Source organism: Pelobates fuscus, chromosome 2 (assembly GCF_036172605.1).
Source record: "Pelobates fuscus isolate aPelFus1 chromosome 2, aPelFus1.pri, whole genome shotgun sequence".
NCBI lineage: Eukaryota > Metazoa > Chordata > Amphibia > Anura > Pelobatidae > Pelobates > Pelobates fuscus.
In genome coordinates, this window is record NC_086318.1 from 245,550,755 (window position 1) to 245,576,495 (window position 25,741).

Consider the following 25,741-nt stretch of genomic DNA (forward strand, 5'->3'; position numbering starts at 1 on the left):
ATCAACGTTTCGGTCCGCACATGGACCTTCCTCAGGATGAAGTGACATAAAAAGCAAGTGCAAATAACTCTAAATATATATCCATATTAGTTACATAAAATGACTTGCCCCCGGTGTAATCCATAAAACCCGGCGTACCAATTAACTCACCACGCATGTGCGGAAGTATTACGAATGTCATGTGACCCGCCTACGTTGCGTAACGGCGCCGTAACTAAGGAAACGTCTACGTCACCATGGCAACCGCTACGATCTCACTAAGTGATAAAGTGCCGTGCAGATACTATTAAATAAATCAAAAAGCAGAGAGATAACGTAATAAAGACCAAGTGAAAAGAGAGGATAGTACTCCCCAAAACCAAGAAAAATGAAGAAAAACATATATAGTATAAAAAAGTGAATTAAACGAGAAACCAGTTTAACCGCAATCAGATTATTTTCACAGAAATCAAAATATTATTACTGTATAACATATTACACTATAACCCATTGTATAAAGATGGTGTTGATTGTAAATAATAATAACAGACATCCTATACCAAAATTTAAGTATATTATACTGTGTATATATAATTTTCACACACATCAGTGTGTAAGTATCTTTGTTTCAGGGTGTGTGTGTGTGTGTGTGTATATATATATCTCTCAGTCTGTGCATCTGTGTGTCAGTGTGTGTGTGTATATATCTGTGTCAATCTATGTTTTAGTGTGTCTGTGTCAAGGTATGTGTCTTTGTGTGCATCTCTGTGTCAGGGTGTGAATATGTCAGCGTGCACGTGTTAAGGTATGTGCATATGTCAGTCTGTACGTGAATGTGTGTATGTATATCAGTGTATGTTTGTATGCGCATACATTCAAGCAATCAAACCTAATCCTGCAATCTAACACAAATTTTACATATAAACACACCCTTTCAACACATCATTCAAACTTAATTATATACAAACACATTCCTTCACTCAAACACCAATACTATACACACACGTAAATACAAAATACAAACACCAACACTGCACTCAAAAGCACACCTGCATTTAACATCCAACATTACACACAAACACACCCTTGCATTCAAACACAAACACTACACACAAGTACACAACTGCATTCCAAGGGAAACAGTACATACAAATACACACACATACTCTATACAAAAGCATGCTTACATTCAAACGCACAAATACAACCCTGCAAGAATGGGACAATTGTACATGCCAAGCTGGTATACCATTATTGGAATTGTACATCAGCTGGGTATCTAGCTTTTGGCCACACTTGAACTAGAGGGGAGCCCAAAAAAATGTTCTTCCACCAGCGCCCTCTCTACATTAGTTCCGCCACTGTGTACTCATGTGCATGCGCAAGAGTACAGCACTGATGTCTATGTAGGATCCTCTATAGAGAGCTTTTTTTTTTTTCCTCTCAGCCATTACTAGCGACGGCTGAAGGTTTGACCTTTTGTCATGCATAGGAAATATACATCCAACTACGTCTTAATTTTATCCTCAAGGAACTGTAATTAACAAATTAGCATACAAACATTGTTAATAGAAAAATCTCATGAACTGCTTTACATAAAAGGTGAGATTGAGCAACATTGCAGAGTGCTATCTATTCACTCCCATAACAATCTGAGTGGATGAGCAGGTTCTTCCAGATTAGATTCACCAAGCTACTAATTTGTCTAGAATAGTTTGTCATTCACATGACCTAGTTAGTAGCTTTGAACTATTTGATAAGCTGCTTTTGTAGTCTTCATACACAGGGCCGGCCTTAGGGGTGTGCGAGCTGTGCGGCCGCACAGGGCGCCATGGAGCAGGGGGCGCCCTGCAGCCGCATAGCTCACACAGGGGCGTATTAGCCGCAAGGCTAAGACGGCATTTGCCTAGGGCGGCATTTTCCAGGGGGCGGCAAAAAAAGCCGCCCCCAAATGCCCAGGGCAAATGCCTTGTTAGCCTTGCGGCTAACAGACATGCTGGGCGGTCGGGCGGGGCTGGTAAGCGGCCGGCGAGGGAGCACTTCCTCTGAGCTGTCTGCTCAGCTCCCTCGCACGCCGCAGAGTGAGGCTGGGAGCCGGAAGATGACGTCATATTCCGGCTCCCAGCCTCACTCTGTGGCGCGCGAGGGAGCTGAGCATACAGCTCAGAGGAAGTGCTCCCTCGCCAGCCGCCCGCCAGCCAGCCAGTGCCACTCGCCCAGCAGCAGCCACTGGACCACCAGGGAGGAAGAGACCCCCCCCCCAGCATTCCCAAAGGTAAGGAGGCTGGGGGGGGTGTTTAAATAAATGAAAAAAAAAATTGTTAATGTGAGTGTGTGTGTGTCTGTTAGTGTGTTTGCCTGTGTGTGTTTGTCTGTCTGTGTGTGGCTGTCTGCCTGCCTGTGTGTGTGTGGCTGTCTGCCAGTGTGTGTTTGACTGTTTGTCTGTGTGTTTGGCTGTTTGCCTCTGTGTGTTTGGCTGTTTGCCTCTGTGTGTTTGTGTGTGGCTGCCTGTGTGTGTGGCTGTCTGCCTGTGTGTGTTTGTGTGTGTGTGTGGCTGTCTGCCTGTGTGTGTTTGTGTGTGTGACTGCCTATGTGTGACTGTCTGGGCAGACTAGATGGGCCGAATGGTTCTTATCTGCCGTCACATTCTATGTCTGTGTGTGTGTGTGTTTGTGTGTGGCTGTCTGTGTATGACTGCCTGAGTGTGTTTGTGTGTGTATGGCTGTCTGCCTGTGTGTGTGTGACAGGGTGTGTGTGAAGGGGGAAGGAGTGCGGGAGGGGGGGACGGGAAGGGGGGGGTGCTGTGAAGATTTTTCGCACAGGGCGCCCAAATGCCTAAGGCCGGCCCTGTTCATACAAGTCCTACATTCTTCCAATGTTTAACAGTGAAATACAGACTGTATTATTTCATAGTAATCTACTGAAAAATTCATATCCTTACAATATTCATACCATACACTTGGTAAAGCATTTACGTTTTTGGTTAGCCTGTGAACTCCCATAGCATTCACTCTAAGTGCTATTCATTTTCATCTACACATGAGCATGTACATGCACATACACTGATGTATTGTTAACTTCAAATAATTACCTATGATTGGCTAATCTTGTTGGTTGCTTTTCCACTTTTGTGCAATTTTATGGATTATGATGCATTATTGAAATAAAAGACACATTGATTCATGAGATGTTTCTGCCACTATAAATTGATTATTGTTTTCACTAGATAACTTTACTGTGTTCCAAGATTTTTGAGACAAGTCAATAACAGAATTAATGCAGGCTGCTAGACCTGTGGTTTTCAGATCATATGCCATAAGCCATCTCAAAGATTGCGACAAACATGGTGACTTCTGGTCTGTAATAGGTTGAATGAAGTCCTAAAGTAGTGGTAACATTAAATGGTCATTCCCATTTGTCAATTTAAAGCTGCTAAATTTAATTTACCTGTAAGTATAACTCTTTACTGAGACTCTATGCAAATTGGACATTTTGAAGCACCCAGTGAAGGTAAAACAAGCATGCACTGAAGTGTAGTTTGTACTCTATTTTTATGTGCCATGCATTAGTATAGAATATATTTTTTGTCCTATTTGCACTCTCCTGCCACATTCTATTGAGTGTTTCTTTTCTTGTTTGCTGGTATACTCATTGGATTTATATTTTATAGAAGTGTACCTAGGTCCAAAATCACTTAAAGAGTGACACGTCAGCCAGTTGCAGCCTTCCTGCTGTTTTCAGTAGGAGACAGGCCTATTCTCATAAAAGCCTGCTCAAGATACTCAATATGGATTAATGAGATATAAAGTCCAGTACTTAGCTGTTTTTTTTTTTTCTGTCTGAAGAGTATCACAGAGAATTTCTATTTACCATAAGTGGCACCACTCAAGGAAATTGGGTACAAACTATTACTATTGGTAGCCACTATCACATGCAGAATCTCTCTTGACTGAGAAGTAATATAACACAATCTTTACACCTCCAGTTATGTTAGACTATATTTGTATGAACCTAACTAGAGAATCCATGAGATGGAGCCGGGAATTGTAGAAGCAGCTGTGAATTTTGCTCCTCTCCTGATGTGAAAGATGGTCATCCCATTTTGTAAGAATTATAAAAAATATTTTTTTTTCATTTTAACTAATCTAGACTTCCTGAAGGAATAATAAATCAAGTAATTCAAACTTCCAAAAGTCAAAGGTTTGAGGCTGAAATTCTCAATTTGGTTGTTGGTATCATATGTTTTCAGCAGCTTTCTCATTAGTAAGGATTTCTAAAAAAAATGTTAAAAAATGATGGCCATCTTCACCCAAAAAAGATCAGAGCTTCAAATGCCAACAACAGATACATTTACAGTAAGGATTTAGCATGTTATGCATAATTTGCAATAAGTTACTAATCTTCCATGTTGAGACAACTGACTTAAAAGTTTGAACTGGTAATTAAAGGAACACTGTAGGCACTTTAACAACTTCATCTTATTGAAGTTCTAGTGCCTTCAGTCCTGCTCCCCCCAAATCCTTAAGTTCACTAATTAGAGAGCTTGAAAGCGTGTGCAGTGCCGTCATGGGTGACCATAGAGAAACATTGTATTTAGTGATTCTTTACGGCAAAATCTTAGATGCATTGCCTTGAGTGCTGTGCATGCGCCTGCAGCAGGGCTGTATATTCCTAATGCTATAGTGTTCCTTTAAAATGAACCACACATAATCATGATTAGAAAAATATGAAGAATTAATCTAAAAGTATGCTAAACCAAAATATGAAGCGCGAAATGTAAATTGCAATAATAAAACGTGAAACACATGATTAAACTGGCTATGCAGCCATTTATTAATAAAATTATCTACAAGACAGTGTACTATGGAGTAAGAGTAAACTGTTTGAATACACAGAATAAATTATATCAATTATCTTTCTAGAAAATTATGGGAAAATTAATTTTCTATTTTTTGTTTAAATTCTTTAAGAAGTACTAAACAAACAAAACGATTAGTGCATTTATAGGGACTGCCTGAGTTTCAGTGGATGGATGCAAACTGGAGCAATGCTTGTACAACAAGTGCCCCATTAATAAGGTCTGTGGCATTTTGGACTTATTCGCCGTGAGAAGATAAAGCTCCATGCTACACAGTGTTTGTTTATACTAGATACAAGATACGTATGGTTCAACATAAACATCGTATATTTTATTACTACTTAAGACCCAGAAACATTTCCAAAAATCTTATCTTAAGATAGTTCTCAAAATATGTAGTAAAAAAAAAAACCATAGAACAGCTTGTGACCACTATTAAATTATTCCTAATAACAGAACAAACCTGCGATAAGGACTGATCCTTAAATAAAATGTAATCATATGTAGAAAACTTAAAAACCTGGACCAAAACTGGGTTGTGGGAACCAATATTCTGTTTCATTTAGCATTTCGGCATTTAGCCAATTACACTATGAATGCATACCATGTGCATTATCAGTACCAAAGCATGCACATTATCATGCAGAAAACGGCAAAACTTTCCAGATGAAAATGAGGTGATCATGCTTTCAAAAAAATAGGGCTCTTGTAAAATAAAACCTGTGTGAATTTAACAGGAAATACTTTGCACATCTGCACTGTTTGCTTAGTAACTGTATTTGCATGGTGCCTTATCACTCCACAGATGGCAAATTACTCATGTTTCAGGTCTGAGGCATCTTCAATTACTTGAATCAAGAGGAATGTCATACACAAACTGTAAACATTAATGCTTGCTGGATTTCAGGGATAACAATTATTGACAGTTGGGCTTGCCATCATTTCTCTAATTGCTGAGGTGTGCTGAAAGCCTCATATACATTAGCAGCAAAGTCTTTCACTTGATCCATAAGCAAGAGATCCTAAAAATGCACCAACAAAAAAAACAATAGATTAGACCAAAAGGACTGTAATGTTTGGACACAATACTAGAGAATAAAATTCAGTGACCGTAATCACCAACCCACATACATACATACGTTAATATGTGTTTCCCTTTTATTTATTTTTTAATACCTGAACAAAGTGATTGGGCATCTCACTGCATATGGAGTGTACCTGTCCATTTACTATAGGGATGATTTTGGCTAGAGGAAGGCTAATACTGGAAAGGCTGTAAATAAAGAAAAACAATACACAGAAAGTAAAATTACTATATGAGCACATAATATATTTGTAACATTTTGTACAATGCCCTATTACCAAGGCCATCGCTGCCATAAAGCATAAACAGGCATTTGCCTGGGGCGCCGACCTGCAGGGGGAACCCACTGGGAAGTTTCCTGATGGGCTGCCCTGTTGCAGTCTGGGGCTGGAACGCTGGCTGAGTGGCTCCTTAACCATCCCCCCCAGCGCAGCCATGCGGCTGCTGGGCTCCTTTCTGCCGTTTGCCTGCTCAGGGAGCGGGGTTTGCTGCAACCCCAGCACCCGAGCACACTGCTTCCTGCTGCCAGGGGAAGCCAGGATGTGACTTAGTATCCCCCTGCCCTGTGCCTGTGAACACCGGAAGCTCTCTGAGGGGAACAGGAAGCAGCCTGTGCTCAGTGTATGGCTCTCCTGCTCTCCTGCTCCCCCAACAGAAAGAAGATCAACTTCCCGCAGCCTGGACCTCTTCTCTTCACAGCCCCCAGGTAGGCTAAGGGGTATTGTTTATTGTGCACATGGTTGTAAATTAGGGTGTGCGTGTGTTAAATTGCTGTATTTCTGTGTGTAAATAAAGTGTGACTTTGGTGTGAGCTTGTGTTTGAGTGACAGTGTGTGTGTGTGTTAGTGAGAGTGTGTAAGTTACACTGTATGTCAGTGAGTGTGTGCAAGTGACACTGTTAGTGAGAGACTGTAAGTGACAGTGTATGTGTGTTAGTGAGAGGGTGCAAATTACACTGTGTATGTCAGTAAACGTGTGCATGTGACACTGTGTGTGTTAGTGAGAGTGTGCATGTGACACTGTGTGTGTTAGTGAGAGTGTGCATGTGACACTGTGTGTGTTAGTGAGAGTGTGCATGTAACACTGTGTGTGTTAGTAAGAGTGTGCATGTGACACTGTGTGTGTTAGTGAGAGTGTGCATGTGACACTGTGTGTGTTAGTGAGAGTATCTCTTTTTTTCCTCTAAATGTGTGCTTACTATGTCTCTCTCCTAAATGTCTCCCAGTCTGTTTCCTAACTATCTCAACAGTCTCTCTGTCCTTTCCCTAAATGTCTCCCTAGGCTGTTTCCGTTCTCTACATTTCTCACCGTGCGTCTGCTTTCACTTAAAGTAAGGATGGGGAACCTTCAGCCCTCCAGATGTTATGGGCTACATCTCCCTTGATGCTTTGCAAGCATTATGGCTGTAAGAGCATTATAGGAAATGTAGTCCAAAACATCTGTGTAATACTTTCCTATGGGGAAATTCTAATGCGGCCATTGAGGAGTGAAAGTGGAACCGAGCCAGCACGGAGGGACATCAGCAGTGGACTCCAGTAAGTGACGGAAGTTTTTTTTTACCCCTTTTGCACCACGAGGTAGGGGCGCTTGACGGGGGGAAGCTATAGTGCCAGGAAAACAAGTTTGTTTTCCTGGCACTATAGTTTCCCTTTGCGGTCTACTCAGTGTGTCGCTTTCCATAAATGTCTCTTCACTGGAATTCAGTGTTCAGTGAATAAACCTCTGGGGGAATGTAGTGGCATTCATGAGGGGGCGGCAAATTGGATCCTTGCCTAGGGCGGCAAGAATCCTTGCACCGGCCCTGCCTATTACAGACGTTTAGCACCTAACATTCATCTGATTTATTCCTATATAAAAAAAATTCCAACACAAACTAAATATAGACATTTACTAAAGAGAATTATTCTCAAATTTAAGGCCAATATAGCCAAGCTGGAAAGGCTCTCCAAATCAGCAATGCTTTGTGTTTGGCTAACTTTGGCCTTACATGTAATATAGCATAACTGTGCATCTGAACTTACAAAGTGATTGCCCTTAAAGCTTAAACAATCTGAAAAGTGAAGAGGAACTGGAACACAAGATGATAAATATCTAATATAAACCAAATGAGTTGTATTCACAATAATGTTATACTATTTAGAAAGCTCACATTTTCTTTTGTACTATATCAAAAATGCTTCCCTAAGATATGAGATAATGCTTCTGAGAAATTATTAAAGTATACCTGTTCACAGAGCTATTTTGGTTCACATCCTGCTCATTAGGTCGGAAGAATTCTGCAACGCTGTCAAGAAGCCTTCCAAAACCTCGACTCAAACAGGAGTTCAATACAGTGCTAAAGTCATGGCTGTGAAGATATGAAGTAAGGAACTCTGTAAATTTACATCAGTAAAAACAACTAAAATATCAATATATAATTCCAGGTTAAACACTTTCTATACAAGTATGGACTAATATTTGTTAAAACATTGGACAACAAGATTGTCACATATGACAGATTAAAGGAACTGGCCACCCTTCAAACGAAGGACTACTTCCAATATCTCCAGGTGCGCAACTTTGCCGCCCGCCGGGAGGTCCATGCAGCGGCCACAACCCCCCTGACATTTTTTGAGAAGATGTGCTTCCAAGAAAGGGCACCGCAGGGCCTGATATCACTGTTATACAGCCACATTAGTGCAGAATCCAATGAATGGGGGGCCCTGCGCTACACCAGCCAGTGGGAGACTGACCTGGGGGAACAACTGGAGGGTGTGGAATTGGAGGACATATGGGAGGCGAACGCAAAATCCTCCATATTTGTCACTCTCCAGGAACAAGCCTAAAAGACCCTCCTTAGGTGGTACACCACCCAGGTCAAACAATATCCTATGAAGATTAGCCCCACGCACAAATGCTGGAGGACACGTGGAGAGAGAGGGAGTTACGTTCACATGTGGTGGCACGCCCCAAAGTAAAGGAAAACTAGGTGAAGGTGGTAGGACTGAGCTCCCAGATACTTCAGAGATCCCTCACGCTCAACCCTTGGGCATGCCTCCTTTCCAGATCTACCGAGGGTTTACCCAGACATGAACAGAAACTACTTAACATGGTGTAGCTGGCAGCCAGACGCACCTTAGCCCAGAAATGGTTGAGCTCAGAGATGCCCCTACTGTCTATGGTGATCGCCAAAATAAACGATAACTATCTCATTGACAAACTGACGGCACAGGTGAGACACTCAGTTAAAACCTTCCAAAAGGTGTGGGACCTTTGGGACCAGTTTGTAGTCTGGGAGGGCAGGAGGGGGAGAGAGCGAGGGCAGGCAGGGAGCCACTCAGTGGAGGGGGAGAGGCCCGGAGGCCGTGGGGTGGCATAGCGGGAGGTGCAATGAGAAAATGGTAGAGGAGACAGGGGAGACTCTCATGAGCCCCATGGGGGAGGCCGGACACACTGTCTCCCGGGATCCATGGGGAATTCTGGCCGGGGTCACAGCTCACAAAGAAGCCCCGGTGGGAAAGAAGCCCGGTGGGAAGACCCCAGACGGGAGCAGCAGGGGCTGAAGGCTGGAGAGACGAAGGGGAGATGGGAGGGGGGGGGGGGGGGGAAACGTCCACCCACGACTAAGCCGACCCTCGAGAAAACATCATACAAGGTTCCAATTTGTTATGTTTTTATGTTTAATTTTTAATATGGTAATCCACTTGGCTACCCATACTTTGGATGGGTCCCAAGGGTGAAAAGCTGTTGGAATGTCAGATGAAGGCCTTGATAAGGGAAGCTACCTGCTAATTAGATAATCCTGGTCTAGGAAGAATAGCCAGACACGGATAATAAAGTTAACATCTTAACATGATGATTACATTTTACACTGTTTCCTCTTCAAAAAGATGCACAAAATATCAAAAGTTAAAAACACTAAACATAAAACTGAAAACATATATCACTCTGGTAATCCTTCACACCATAAGAAAATTAGTTCCATGCAATTACAGTTTCTCATTAGTGTGATTTACTAAATGGTGAAATGTAATAAACTGAAACTGAACTGCAAAATATAGCCAAAAATCAAGCTGTGATTATAATCAAGTAATAGTATATTGCATAACTTAGATATTTTGAATGGATTATTTTTTGCTTTTATTTTCAATCAACTACAATATGATTCACTGTTTAGCGAACGAACCCCATTGGATTTGAGCAGTGATCATGAAAATGTGATGGGGAGAAATGAGAGATTAAACGTGAAATAAATCTGAAAATCACTTAAAAAAAAAAAAAAAAAAAAATCTATAAAATTTAAATGAAAAATTAATATTTAACTTTTTTGCTCTTCCCAAACTTTCCCATTTCTTTCAGTTTCATATTATGTGTGCATATGTGTATATAAATTCTTATTTTTTTGTCAATCTTACATATGGTGAATCCTATAACGTGTGTAACTAACATGTTTAGTTAGGCATCAAGGTAGTTACATGGCAATCTACGAGTTAATTAGCTGGGTGCTCAAAACAGTAGCTAGATGCGTTCCTAATCACGCAGAGTATTATAGTGGGCACCAGCGTAAATGAATGGATATATGACCACCTAGCCCGCCGGGTTTCCTTGCCAGCTTGGTGTCAGCCTGGATGCAGTAGCAATCCGAAATGTTTACCTCCATTAATGTATCTATAGTAGTAAGTCAGAGATGTAAGTTATACAATTATGGCGGCAAGACACTTAAAAATGCCACCTGGTGGTCGCATGGTCTAAATATATATCTTAGAGAGTACGCGACAGGCACAGCTAATGCCCCTATGAAAAATGGGAATAACTAGTAAGGCTTAAGTGCAGTACTTGGTAATACAAAACAAGTGGATATTCATATCACGTAGGCAGGTTGCTTGGGTAACATTGCGCCAGGTCGTAAGTGTTCGTCAGCTTGTGGTCTGGCCTTTTATGTCTGGGTCTTGGTTTCATTCAGCCGATCCCTGTCAGCATTATGGTTGATGTTTGTTGGAGGGGTAATTGGTTGTTCAGCTGCGGAGGTGTCAGGTGGGTCAAGGTGGAGGAGAATGGAGTGCGGCGTGAAGCTTCGCCCCAGCTCCAGGCTTTCGATTGGGCCCACACCTCGTGTCCACAGACTCTGGTACCTCTCGGGGCTGGGTCTTTCCCATTGTGGGCGCTCCTGCGGTGTGGTCGGTGTTTTGGAGTGAGTCTCCTGTTGGGCCTCTGCCTAGGAGGGCATTCCGCCAGCATGTGTAAGGCGGCTGTGCCCGGGATCTGCCCTCTCCGTCTCGCGGCCTCCAGCTGCCCCATTACCTCATGTCGGTTAGGGGTTCGTTGAGCCCTACGCTGCTCCAGTTTCTCCCAAAAACTTTGCAGCAGAGCATCCAGGTGTTCTTGAAGAGGCTGAGGGGACGCAGGCTCGGCGTTAAGGTTTGTGGTCGCTATTTTGTGGTACTTAGCTTGCTTGTTCAGAACCTGCTGTGGAGTGTCGTCAGCTTTTGTGGCGTTTGTGGGCCGACAATACATGCTAAGGGGACCGGGATAACCCCCGCCGGTCCTGGGGGGGGGGGGGGGAGGGGGGAGGGAGGTCCGATACTGCGGGTGCTTCATGGATTGGTGAGCTGGGAGAGCGGCCGTCTCTCGCCAGCCCTGTGAGATGTAGGCCTCGGTCCTTCGGTCCAGCATCACAGCGGGCATTTAGGCATGCAAGGTGTCCCCCGGTACCCCTTCCTTTGTGTAGGCAGGGTGAACTGGGGTGCAGGATCTGTCGATTTCCCGCTGATTTTCGCCGAAAACCGGGTGCAGGCTCCGGAGCCTACAGTAAGCGTGTCTGTTCAGCTCTCCGGTCAGGCTCCGCCCCCCATGTGTATATAAATTGTCTTCTATGTCCGCTTTTCCGGTTTCATTCTAAAGCATACTTTATGTAAAGATATAATAATTAATTAACAAAGTATTTAACCAGGAAAGGTACATTCAGATTACCCTGGTTTTCAAGTTCGTCCTGGGGATGTTACTTTACCCAGCATCCAGGGGTTGTTACTATTACAATTTGACCTGGTATCAGGATACAAGGAAGTGAACTGAATACACACACCAGCCAGCAGGACCAGCCCCAGAAGGAGAGAGATTACACTGAACTGTTATCAAACTCCCCATGGTGTGGTGAGCTGCAGCTGGACTGTGCTTTTTTATTATGTGACTATCAGTTGTTTTTATTTTTAATAAATGATTTTTGCCTGACACTGGAGTCACAGGAGCATTTATCAGATCCCACGTACCCAAGGGGCTGATCCTCCCTGGGCAAGATAGCTTAGAGTGGGGCTCATACCACTCTACATTTGTGAGTTGCATTCTTAAAGAGACAGTTTATTTTAGTTTAAATTTTAATAATTGTATTGCACTAGGAGTGCTTTCTCTGTTCCCTCCCCCCTACTTTTGTCTCCTTAAACTACAGATATCAACTGTACAATGTAACAGGCTATAAGTATATACACCTGGGCTTGTAGATACCCTATAAGGGATCACACTTGTTTGCACTGTATCATCTGTTTGTAAATACTTCTCAACACTTGAGGGGTTCTGTACATATGTATGCGCACCAGCACTTTTCTGTTTTGTGACTATTACAATTTAATGGTACTCAATTTATCTTTTATCTGCCTCAGAAGGATGAAGCTATCTCACCGGCCTGATATATATATATATATACACCTTTAGTGTCCAAGATTTTATGTTGAAATTTCCAAAAAGCAAACAACCGCCCCTTTCATTATAAAATAATACTTTCTTTTTACTAATGCTTACCTTTCAAGCATGTCCCTTGTTTCATTCAGTAGTCTTATTGTTGTGACATCTTTTTCCGTTAGTCCACATGCCTATTAATTGCAAAATGTTCACAAATAGTTCAGGGGCTTGACATAAACTTTTCAAAAACATTAGACAGTTAGCATTAACGCCTCTTGACAGTTTCAGTATTACGCATGGACTAATAATGTTGCCAAGTAATGTTTGAGTGTCGATACATTATAAACGATTATTAAAACAATTATTAACGGAACACTATAGTGTTAGAAATACAAACATGCATTCCTAACACTATATTGCTGGAGTACTTGTTTACAGAGAATGGAGTAAAAAGGTTTTAAACTTACCTTTTCTCCATCACTGTGCTGGTCTTGCCGTGGCCGGCTCGGCCTCCATGGCTGAGATCATCAATCTTGATATTATTGCACAAGCGCAGTAAAATGCCTCTATAGGGAGTGTCCAGTGTCTCCAAGAGCGTGGAGAAGTTGAGCGCAAGACAGAGGAAGCAGCATTCTAAAAAGGCAGCTGTAACGAATCCCCTATTCTCCGACTGAGTATATCCACTGTAGTTCTCCAAAATCCCAAGTGAAGCAGTGATTAAAGCTCTGAGCTACCCAAACATCAGCCTAGACTTGATGAAGGGTACAACAGGAATCTCTTTAATCCAGGCTCAAATGCCTGTTTTTATACAAAACAGGGACACAGCAAACATGACACTCCCATAAACACACCTACAAATGGTCCCCAAAATGTCATGTCACCATGACTAAGCATAAAAGGACAAATTATAGAAAACACACAAAAATACATATTTCCCACATTGGGACCCCCACAGTCTATACATCCCTGGATAGCCTGGATATGTGCACCCAACATAGCTAAAAAGCACTCAGATCCCACGAACACAGCCGAAATGCCACCGGGATAAAGTTCTGACTGACCGCACACGAGGCGCCTCCCCAAAACAGTTCCAAGGATTTAGTGGTGGCGCACGGTCAACTTCAGGAAATCCATACGAAAGAAATACAGAACGCACACTCTGGCTTGTTGGTAGCATTTGTTCGTATGAACCATACGAACAAACCTACAGAATGGCGCTCTCCTGACGTGTGGGGAAGAAGCAGGTGTTCGGCAAAGTTCAGTGGTGTTTGGGAGTTTCAGTGTCCGGTTTTAGTCCACGAGACTGACGCCCAAACACTGCTGCCTGCATTCCCGCGAACAAGATTGCCGCCAACATCGTGCATACGAATGGCGGCCACCCAGCAGTAAAATTAGAACACACGATGATTGAAGTGTCAGGAGAGGTTAACAGGGGTTAACAAGCACCGAGGTGGTACCCGGTTCGTGAGTTTGTTCACGTCCCGAACAGAACAAATAAATCCCACAAACTAATACTAACCAGACCCCAGACCTCCAATCAGTTTGGATCTGTGTTAGTCTGGTGTATTTTCCTAAACGTTGCAGTGTTCCAGAGGGCCTCCTGTCCCACGTTCCAGTTTAAATATCCAGGGGTTTTCCTGGGCAGTGCACAAACTATAATCCACTCCTGAGGCATCCTGTTGTTGCTGGAGGGGAAGGGCGCAATTCTCCCCTCTCAGGGATACACAGAGCCCTGGGGGAGTGAAACAGATGGCACCATATCCCAGACCCTTGCTCTGCTGAAGGGGCACAATCAGGATGACTTGGGATCCCCTACTACGGGATTGAGGATCCGGGCCGACTGCCCCGCATCCCTGTACTCCAGGTGTGGAGACCACGGTCCCATCCAACCCTCCTGTGCCAAAAGCTTCAGGGACTCGTGGACAGAGACCAGCAGCGCTCTGCCCTGATGCCAGCTCTTCTGCTGGGTAGGCACTCTGCTGTGGCTGGGGCTCTGGGAATGCTGCCCAGCATCCCTGTAGGGCTGGTGCAGAGACATAGGTCCCATCTGTACCGTACGCTCCAATTGTCCTGTCTCCTGATAACAGGCCCTGCCTCTGGGGAGAGGAACCAGTTGTCTCCTCTGAACCATACTGCCTTTGAACCCTTTGAACCATACTGCCGTTGAAGAGTCATACCGAGTGTCACGACTCCCGGTAATGCTGCATGGTGCTGGGTAGTGGGACCGACCATCTCCACTCCCAGTGATGCTTGCTGCTGCTGGGATGAGGGACCTACAATCTCCTCTCCCTGTAACGCTGCCTGTTGCTGAACCGAGTCTAATAAGTTCCTGCTCCAACTCCCACTCTATCGTAACCAGGTGGGTGAGGTCTCATCCCACACAACTGTAACTTAAAATGTAACTTTCACCTTTTGGCACTTTAGAAGATGTAAGAGGTCACAATTAAAAAAAATAATGCAACATGGAAAACCTACACACCATGCTCCAATTGTTACAGGTTAATAGATACCTGGGTATTTAATGGGGTCTCCTCATCCGGCATCATATAACGACATAACTGCGACTTGCACTCTGATTCTGCCTCACCCAGTGATTCCACCTCGCCTTCTATTTGCCTACGGATTTCTTTCATTTTCTGCTCCACATCCACGAGAGAGAGGGAGTGTTTCAAGGACAAGCTGTTAAAAAAGAAGATTTTTTTTTTTCTTCAAAATCGATAGGAAATTTAGTGGGAACTTATCTGTGTCTTCTTAACTCACACAGACTAACAGGTTTGTTCTTGGTTTTATCTTTTTACAATTGTTTGGCAAATCATATTATCAGGGATATCTACTAAAGTGACAATTCAAAGTAAACTTCAGGTTTAAGGCTAGAGTAGTTGAATGGAAAGTGTAGCTGAAAGAGTTTCCAGTTCAGCTATTTTGACCTTAAATTTGAAATTTACTTTAAAGTCACCTTGAATTCTCACTTTGCTGAATGACCTTGTATATGTCATAGAAAATATGCCCTGTAAATGTAAATAGTATAAAAATCCTGGCAAAATCCTTACTTAACAATTCCAGTTTTAAGAACTTTCAATGACAGGAAAGAAACCGTAACAAAGATCATTACACACACATAAAGCAACAAAACATGAAACATTTCCTCTAAGGTAGATTTTAGAATATTTGTTATTACACTGTTATTCAATAAACTCCACAACTGTAGCAAACTGAAATGTAAATTGCAAATTTAAGGCTAAAATAGCCAAGCGGTGGATAGAGGCTATTTTGCAGTTCAGATTGCAACTTGCTATAGTTCAGAGTTTAATGAATAAACTATATTTTATTATTTTTTCGGTATATATGCTTCTAACTCTCTTATGACTCAAAGGAATGTTGCTATGTACAAATTCAATTTTACGTATGACCCTGTAATTGTGAGTTTTTGAGCAGGGAATGTTTGTGCCACTATCTACAGAGATATTCAGATATGTCCTTGTTCCTGATACCAGAGCAGTGTATCTAGTTCCATTACCTCAAAGCTTCAACTGAGGCAGTCACTGGAACCACATTGATGACTGCTCTAGCTTGTTAACTTAAAGGGACAATGTAGTCACCACAACAACTACAGCTTATTTGTTCTGCTGAGTATAATGATTCCCGTCAGGCTTTTTGCATTATACACACTCTTTTCAGAGGACATGCAATGTTTACATTACAGCCTAGGGATACCTCCACTGGCCACTCTTTAGATGACTACTAGAGGTGCTACCTAGGGCAGCGCTACACACTGTGCAGCACTGACATTCAGTGTTTCCACCCTCTGCATGGAGACATTTAACTTTCCTCATGCACTGATCCAATTCATCTCTATAAGGAGATGCTGATAGGCCAGGGCTGTGTGTGGCTTGTGCTAGCACTGCCCCTGATCTGCCTCCTTGACAGCCTCATCCAATCCAATGCTTTCCTATGGGAAACACTTCTAATGATGTCAGCCAAACAGGCAGATCTGGGGCAGAGCTAACAGCAGCAGACTGGAGTAAGGGTAAGATCATAGCATATTTAGCAATACATAGTTTAACAGCCATCAAGATATGTATAGTCAAATATTGAGAGAATTTTTGGGAAGTCTAGATGGAATAAAAATCTTTCTGGAGAGAACGTAATATTTACTTTTAAATCAATAAAGAGTTTAGATATTTCCAATTTAAGAATGTCCAAACCTATACATTCCCACCACACATGTTCAAATGAACCATGTTCACTATTACAGCGCCAGCAGATATTTGAGGAATTGGCTTGAAATTTACATATTTTCATAGGGACCATATACCATCTATGGATAAGTTTTAGGTATGTTTCCTGTATGTTTATACAATGGACTGATTTTCTTAAAGCTTCAAATGCTTTTAACCAATCTTGGGATCAAAAAGATTTATTTAGGTCGGTTTCCCACCTAGAGATCGCATTATATTTTACCTCTTGATTTAATACCTCCAAAAATCTTCTAACTGCTAAAGATTTATTTTTAACCTCTCCAAAAAGCGAATCTTTAATTATAGTTACCTTATAAAGAAAGTTTTTTTATTCTTAGATAGGTAAAATACTCTTTATTCACAAGTCCAATTTTTTCTTTAATACTTGGAAAACTACAAATTCCAGAAAAATCGTATAAGTCCTGAATTTTTAACCCAACTCTAAGTAACCAACCAGATAAATGAAGATCTTGAATGAAGAATTTTAGAATCTCCAGAGGGGCATTTGAGGAAATTTGGTTTGGAGCAAAAAAGTGTTTCTTTATTGGTATTATAGATTGGAAAGTATGGGAGATAATTACGTTGTCAATAGGTAGGTTTTTAAAAAGTCTTTTATCAATCCAGAAAAGTTTGAAAGGGTCAAAGGTATTATTACATAGGCTCTTTTCATATACAGGGAGTGCAGAATTATTAGGCAAGTTGTATTTTTGAGGATTAATTTTATTATTGAACAACAACCATGTTCTCAATAAACCCAAAAAACTCATTAATATCAAAGCTGAATATTTTTGGAAGTAGTTTTTAGTTTGTTTTTAGTTTGAGCTATTTTAGGGGGATATCTGTGTGTGCAGGTGACTATTACTGTGCATAATTATTAGGCAACTTAACAAAAAACAAATATATACCCATTTCAATTATTTATTTTTACCAGTGAAACCAATATAACATCTCAACATTCACAAATATACATTTCTGACATTCAAAAACAAAACAAAAACAAATCAGTGACCAATATAGCCACCTTTCTTTGCAAGGACACTCAAAAGCCTGCCATCCATGGATTCTGTCAGTGTTTTGATCTGTTCGCCATCAACATTGCGTGCAGAAGCAACCACAGCCTCCCAGACACTGTTCAGAGAGGTGTACTGTTTTCCCTCCTTGTAAATCTCACATTTGATGATGGACCACAGTTGCTCAATGGGGTTCAGATCAGGTGAACAAGGAGGCCATGTCATTAGATTTTCTTCTTTTATACCCTTTCTTGCCAGCCACGCTGTGGAGTACTTGGACGCGTGTGATGGAGCATTGTCCTGCATGAAAATCATGTTTTTCTTGAAGGATGCAGACTTCTTCCTGTACCACTGCTTGAAGAAGGTGTCTTCCAGAAACTGGCAGTAGGACTGGGAGTTGAGCTTGACTCCATCCTCAACCCGAAAAGGCCCCACAAGCTCATCTTTGATGATACCAGCCCAAACCAGTACTCCACCTCCACCTTGCTGGCGTCTGAGTCGGACTGGAGCTCTCTGCCCTTTACCAATCCAGCCACGGGCCCATCCATCTGGCCCATCAAGACTCACTCTCATTTCATCAGTCCATAAAACCTTAGAAAAATCAGTCTTGAGATATTTCTTGGCCCAGTCTTGACATTTCAGCTTGTGTGTCTTGTTCAGTGGTGGTCGTCTTTCAGCCTTTCTTACCTTGGCCATGTCTCTGAGTATTGCACACCTTGTGCTTTTGGGCACTCCAGTGATGTTGCAGCTCTGAAATATGGCCAAACTGGTGGCAAGTGGCATCTTGGCAGCTGCATGCTTGACTTTTCTCAGTTCATGGGCAGTTATTTTGCGCCTTGGTTTCTCCACACGCTTCTTGCGACCCTGTTGACTATTTTGAATGAAACGCTTGATTGTTCGATGATCACGCTTCAGAAGCTTTGCAATTTTAAGAGTGCTGCATCCCTCTGCAAGATATCTCACTATTTTTGACTTTTCTGAGCCTGTCAAGTCCTTCTTTTGACCCATTTTGCCAAAGGAAAGGAAGTTGCCTAATAATTATGCACACCTGATATAGGGTGTTGATGTCATTAGACCACACCCCTTCTCATTACAGAGATGCACATCACCTAATATGCTTAATTGGTAGTAGGCTTTCGAGCCTATACAGCTTGGAGTAAGACAACATGCATAAAGAGGATGATGTGGTCAAAATACTCATTTGCCTAATAATTCTGCACTCCCTGTATATACCAAGCTTTATGCTTTGAGTTATTATTTCCCCATTCTAAATAGTGTGAAAACATAACTGTGTCATGGATATAAAATGTATTTGGAAATGATAAACCTCCTTCTGCTAATCTAGCTGACATAACTTTAAGAGCAATCCTTGTTTTTTTTATTGCCCCAAACATAAGATACAAATATACCATGAAACAATTGAAGTATTTTCCTTGGGACTCTAAGTGGGATGGTGCGAAGTAGATATTCTAATTTTGGAAGTAAATATGCTCTGATAATATTTATTCTTCCAAACCAAGATATTTGTAATTTAGACCATTTTAGAATTGTGTTTCTAAATGCTCTAAGAAGTATGGTGTAATTATCAGTGGTCCATTCTTCAATGTTAAAGTTTATATTTATTCCCAGATAACGTAGGGAATTGGACCATTTAAATTTACAGTCATTATTCAAGTTATTTGTTAATGCGCTTGGTAGATTATTATGCAGAGCTGGAGTTTTTTGCATATTGATCTTATAGTTAGAAAATCTACTGTATTCTTCTATACCGCGAAGTGTAAATGGTATGGAAGATTCTGGGTTTGTTAATGTCAGAATTATGTCATCAGCGAACATTGTTATTTTTTGTTCCTGAGTTCCTAAGTTCACCCCAGTTATGTTATGCTGCTGTCTTGTATATACTGCCAATGGTTTAATAGAAAGAATATAAAGAAGGGGGGCCAATGGGCATCCCTGACGGGTTCCCTTTTTTAATAGAAAACCATGCAGAATCTAAACCATTACCGTAGATTTTTGCTATAAGAGAAGAATATAAAGACATTGTTAGATCCTTAAAAGATCCCTCAATCCTAAATGCGGAAAGTGTAGCTGATAAAAATTTCCAATTTACTCTGTCAAATGCCTTTTCGGCATCGACTGCTATAAAAACTGTAGAGATAGATTTTTTGCCGACTTCTATCATCATATTCAGAATTTTGCGAATATTATCACTAGCTGATCTTCCTTTTATAAAACCAGATTGGTCTAAATGAATTAGACCTGAAATTATCTGGGACAATCTATCTGCTAGGATTTTTGAAAATATTTTTATATCAAGATTGATGAGGGAAATTGGACGGTAGTTGGATATGTAATGTGGATCTTTCCTGGGTTTTGGGATTGGGTAAATTGTGTCTTCCAGAATTCTAGAGGAATACCTATTGGAGGTTGTTATATCTGAAAAGGTTTTTTAATAGTAGAGGGGTTATTATTGACTCAAAGGATTTGTAAAAGTACGCAGAAAACCCATCGGGACCAGGTGCTTTCCCATTACTAAGCTTGGCAATTGTTTTCTTTATTTCCTCTGCTTCAATAGGCTTATTCAAATTTAGTAATTTATCAGAGTTTAATTTTGGAAGGTTAAGCTTTGTGAGAAAGTCTTTTAAATCGTTCTTAGAGAAGGTATTTTCTTTTAAGTTATATAATGAGGCATAGTATCTAGCAAAGGCCTTACTTATATTACGCGGTGATAAGCATATTTTATCTCCGTCTATAATTTTTTTTATTGTGAATTTTCTCTCATCTGAATTAGGTTTATATGACATAGACTTCCCTACTTTATTATTGATACTGTACCATCTTTAGTTAGGGGATATTATTGCATTTTTAATTTTATTTTCCAAAATTGCTTTTATTTGATCTTGGAGGGTATTAATTTGTGAAGCTAAAAGGGAATTTGGATTTAATTTATTGCTATGTTCAAGATTAGACAGTTGTACATAAAGGTCTGCTAAGTTCGCATCTCTACTTTTTCTAGTTCTAACACCCAACTTAATTAAATTACCCCTCATAACACATTTAAAAGTTAGCCATAGAGTTTTGTTAGAAACTTGTCCATTATCATTAATTTTTATAAATTATTTTGCCATATTTTCAAGATACTTCCTATTTTTTGCAGATGTTATAATTGATTCGTTTAAGCGCCACTGGGGTCTAATGTTATATTCTAGGTTGTTTTCTAGTATTACGCTTATAGGGGCATGGTCGGAACAAACAATAGGTCTAATTTATAAACTTACGGATTTTCTCAAATTAGCCATATCTGTTACAAACAAAAATCTATTCTAGAATAACTAAGATGGACTTTAGATAAAAACGTAAAGTCCTTTTCAGTCGGATGTTGTACCCTCCAAATATCGAATAACCCAAAATTAGCTAGGAAGTCTTGGAGCCAAATATAGTGCTTTTTATGAGGATAGTTCAATTGTTTTAAGTCTTTGGATCTTCTATCCAGTGTTGGATCTTGGATAGTGTTCCAATCTCCTCCAATTAATAATATCCCTTTTTTAACTTTCCAGATATTTCCAAAGAGTTTCCTATAGAATGTTTGTGAGAATATGTTAGGAGCATATCAATTAACCAAAGTATAGATAATATCATTTAGTTTACATACAAGTATTAAAAACCTTCCAACTGAATCTTTTCCAAATAAATCTGTTCAAATGTAAGTTTAGAGGAGCAAATAATAATAAAATAATAGCGACTCCTCTTTTTTTTTTTTGTCTAACATATTAGCATTCATAACATATGAAAATTTTGCATAGTTCCACAATTTTTTTTCCCTTTCCTTCTTAGACAAAGCACAAATCGATCTTATCTTCTAACAACATATTATACAGAAGGCCTCTTTTTACCGGAGAATTCAAACCCTGTGCATTTATAGATGCAATTTTAATTGACATTGTTACTCATATCCACGAGTTCTCTTCCAAAAGCTGGCTCTAAAATTTTCAATGAGACTCGTCCTTCCCCATTCCCGATAGCCAGTCCCTCACAAATTACACAAATAATTATATCATTACAATATAATATAACAAACAAACAATGTACCACCATAATTAGATAATATATATCTTGCAGGTGGTTACCCGGAGAGAACTCCAAACATACTAACATCCCAAAAACAAAAAATAAAAATCGCAGGGAAAATCAGTCGCTGGTGGCATTTTGTGGCCAGGTAATTAGTTATAAAGCATGCTCAATCTAAGGATCATAAACCCTCTAGGACTCTCATTAGCATTAGTTCCACTTTTCCCTAAAAATAAAATTTAAAAAAGGATATATAGAATGATATGTAGGGAGGGGAACAAAATTCAGAGATCGGATAGCAATTATAAATTAAAAATCAAATAAAAATGACCATATGTTCTCTGAGATATACCGAGGTAGTTATCAAGAATAAATGCATATATACTAGGTGAAGTTTAAATTATGTAAAATCATACAATGTGATATAAGATTATATAAGTTCCAGTGTTAAATAGCATGTGGACAGCCTACTTTAATTTCCTCTTCAATTGCACTTCTATAGAAATTACTTTTTTTTTCTCCTTAAAAATAAATTTGTGCTATCATATTTGTTAATTAAAAGGAACATGCATTTTTAAATTAATAAAGTGAATTTGTTTGGAGATGCCCCATTATAACCAAATATTATAACTCGTATCGCAACAGTTCACATCATATCTCTTTCTATTCAGTTTATTACATGTGCAGGTGATATATATCTTTACTTTTTGTGATGTATATTCTGAGTAGTTATATAATTTAGAAAAATATGTGTATGCATATCCATTCCGTAAGTCTTTATAAAAGAACTGTCATATTTCAGTATATAGTAACGTTATTTCTTAATTTCTTATTTCTTTCACTCTCAAAATTCTCTGTTGTTTCTACTTTGTTCCTCTCCTTAAATGTTATTCCTTTCCTTATTTAGATGTAGTTAATTCATTCTATTATTCCTAGATTTTTTTAATTTAGAGAGTTCTTCAATCGGATCTTTATTGCTAGAAAATGGAAACAGAATATATCTCCCTCTATAATAGAGATCAAAACCCAGATTCAATATCAAGGTCTAATGGAAAATGCAGTGTATTTTAAGGATAATAATATCAGCTTTTACAATAAGATTTGGGGAAAATAGTTTGTTTATTATAAAGAATAAACTATTCAAGCCTTATGTAATTTAACAACCCTAGCATTGATGCTTCTGTAAGATAAACACTGATAATAATACTCCGAAAGTGGCTCTATTTATAATGAATATAATAAGCGATATCGACTCTGTCCTTTTTTCCAGATCCCGATGGCCGACCCGATACCTTGTTTTCTTTGTTGTACGTCTCTTTATGTAGTTTCGTGTATAATGTAATGTAATATTTATATTTTGTGTTTATCTTATGACACAACTATATTTCTCTAACACTTGTTTAATTTGCAAAATTATAATAAATATATATATATATATATATATATAAAAAAAAAAAGATTATAGCACATTTAGGGAGGGGCTGGAGGGCTAGATGGTGTTTTTAACACTATAGGGTCAGGAATACGTTTGTGTTCCTAACCCTATAGTGTCCCTTTAAGTGCTATTTGATTATATATTGTATTTAATATCCAATATAACACAAAGATAAGAGATATTTAAAAAGAAACTGAACACTTAAAGTGTTTTTTATATTCAATATATTTAAAGTGGCTCTGTTAGACCTCCCCCCTCCCCCCTGAACACACCCTTTATTGAGTATCTTATGCAAATAAAATCTTTTTTAAATGCTCACACTGACTGTTGGAATTTCACTGAATTCCCAACAAAGTCAAATGACATCATAAGACAAGGTAGGAACTATGAATTTTTCCTTAACTTGATAAAAGGCTACTGCCGGCATGTTTTGGCAATTCCACCAACTTTGGGAAAAAAGGTGGTCTATATGGAGGATGCCGCAGTCTTGCAACAGTAGGGACATGGGCTCCTGGTAGATGAAGTGCCAGGTGCTGAAAATGATCCACATTGCAGCTGACTGGAGGTCCATCTTCAGTTAAGTAAAACCTTCCCTCTCCTACAACACTGGGCCACCGCACACCAAAATATGCAAAGACAGATGCAGAAATATTTAGACATTAGCTATGAACAGTATAAATTAAACTGGCTAAAACCAGAACAAATGTTACATATCAGTGAGCACAGGGAAATTCTGAAGCCAAATAAAAAAGGCAGAAGTTAATGTTACCTGCCAAGTACTCTTTGGACGGCATGCTTCACAGCTGTTATCAGCTCGGTCAGACCTGAGGGAAAAAAAGATTATAGTGATATTATCTACTGCACGCCACAGTGTTACATACCAGTTTGATGACATCTAGCAAAGTGTACAATTAACACCTACCATCTCCAAGGAGGTGTTGAATGCTGGACAAATATTGCTGTTGTACCTCAGGGGATGCTTGATGGGCCTGGAAGTAAGAATTAAAGACTATTACGTGAAGTCTCAGTCACGACCTGGGTAGTAAGCCGTGACTGAAACATGAAAGTGTAAGAGTACTGAATTCAATGTTGAGTAAATAAAAAAAGGTTTATATTAACAGTGAGCATTTATGAAAAAGGCATAGTAAGTAATTAACCAATGCACACACAGAGCATGTTCTTTAAGCCTTCTTAATTAATTCACTTATACAATGCCAGTTAAAGGCAAATAATAAAGAGAAAAGTACCTGATTGTTCATCTTTACAATCTTTACAATAGTAGTCATAAACACGTCTTCATTTCCACCATTAAGTCAAGACAAATTATTGGCATGTAACAGCAAATAATTTTAGAACAAACCATAACTATGAAGACATTAATGATACTTAAGGAAACTCACAGGTATTTCTTTCTTTCTATGCATTTAATAGGCATGTTTGATGTATGGTTGCATGGAGATGTGACATCAGTATATTCACCATGTTGAATTCAACTGCTCATGTCTGCAAAGTTTAAACTCCGTTACTATCAAACATGCTCAGAGTCCCCAAGGTGTTAAGACTGCAGGTCATGTGTGGTGACACATATCTTATTGCGTCTTTCCATCTTTCTACTTTACAGCAGCTCATGCAGAAAATAAAAAAATAAAACATATTTATTCACACCCACATTAAAGGGATCTTAAATTGACCCAGACTACTTCATCTCAATGTAGCAGTCTGGGTGTCATGTCCCTGTCTTTTTAAAGTGTCTAATTTTCCTACTGCTTTCTCTTCCTCTTCCAGAATCTGTTCTTCTTTTCTCCATTTCTTACCTATTTCTCTTTAAAACAAGACAAATTAGAGACTACTTTGTCTTGTGTATTTTTTCTCATGCTTGACTTTCTTTGACCAAGGGATGGAGCTTAAGGCAAGCTTTAAAGGGACACTTTAGTCACCAAAACAACTACAGTTTAATGTAGTTGTTCTGGTGAGTATAATCATTGCCTTCAGGCATTTTCATACAAACAATGCATTTTTTAGAGGAAAAGGCAGTGCTTACATTGCCCCTAGGGACATCTCCAAGTGGCCATTCCTTGGATGGCCACTGGAGGTGCTTCCTGGCTCAGTGCTGCACAGTAGGCAGCACTGACGTTCAGCGTCTCCACGCTCTGCAGAGACAGAGTTTGGCCGCACTTGCTAGCTGTCATCAAACTGGTATGTAACACTGTGGCGTGCAGTAGATAATATCCCTATAATGTTTTTCTTTTTCCCTGTGGGAAAGCATTGGATTGGCTCAAAATCTGCAATTATGTCATCAAGGAGGCGGATCTTGGGCGGGGCCGGATTTTTTATTTGCATCCTGATTCTGCTACCTGATATTCCTGGACCTGCTGCATTACCGTGAATGGTGGAAGGTGGACCAGTATAATCCATTTA

The 25,741-nt window shown here is 40.0% G+C and overlaps 1 protein-coding gene across 2 annotated transcripts in view; it reads right to left on the reverse strand.

Moving 5' to 3' along the window:
* Positions 1-5,128: 5,128 nt before the first annotated feature.
* The window catches only part of PEX3 (peroxisomal biogenesis factor 3), a 68,620-nt gene continuing 48,007 nt past the window's right edge, over positions 5,129-25,741 (reverse strand). For both annotated transcript variants that reach the window (XM_063443316.1, XM_063443315.1), the window contains exons 7-13: positions 24,246-24,312; positions 24,093-24,147; positions 15,083-15,251; positions 12,693-12,763; positions 8,146-8,268; positions 6,014-6,110; positions 5,129-5,859 (exon numbers count right to left, since the gene is read on the reverse strand). In XM_063443316.1, the coding sequence (XP_063299386.1) occupies positions 5,776-5,859; positions 6,014-6,110; positions 8,146-8,268; positions 12,693-12,763; positions 15,083-15,251; positions 24,093-24,147; positions 24,246-24,312 (666 nt within the window). In that variant the 3' untranslated portion in view covers positions 5,129-5,775. The remainder of the gene's footprint in view (positions 5,860-6,013; positions 6,111-8,145; positions 8,269-12,692; positions 12,764-15,082; positions 15,252-24,092; positions 24,148-24,245; positions 24,313-25,741) is intronic.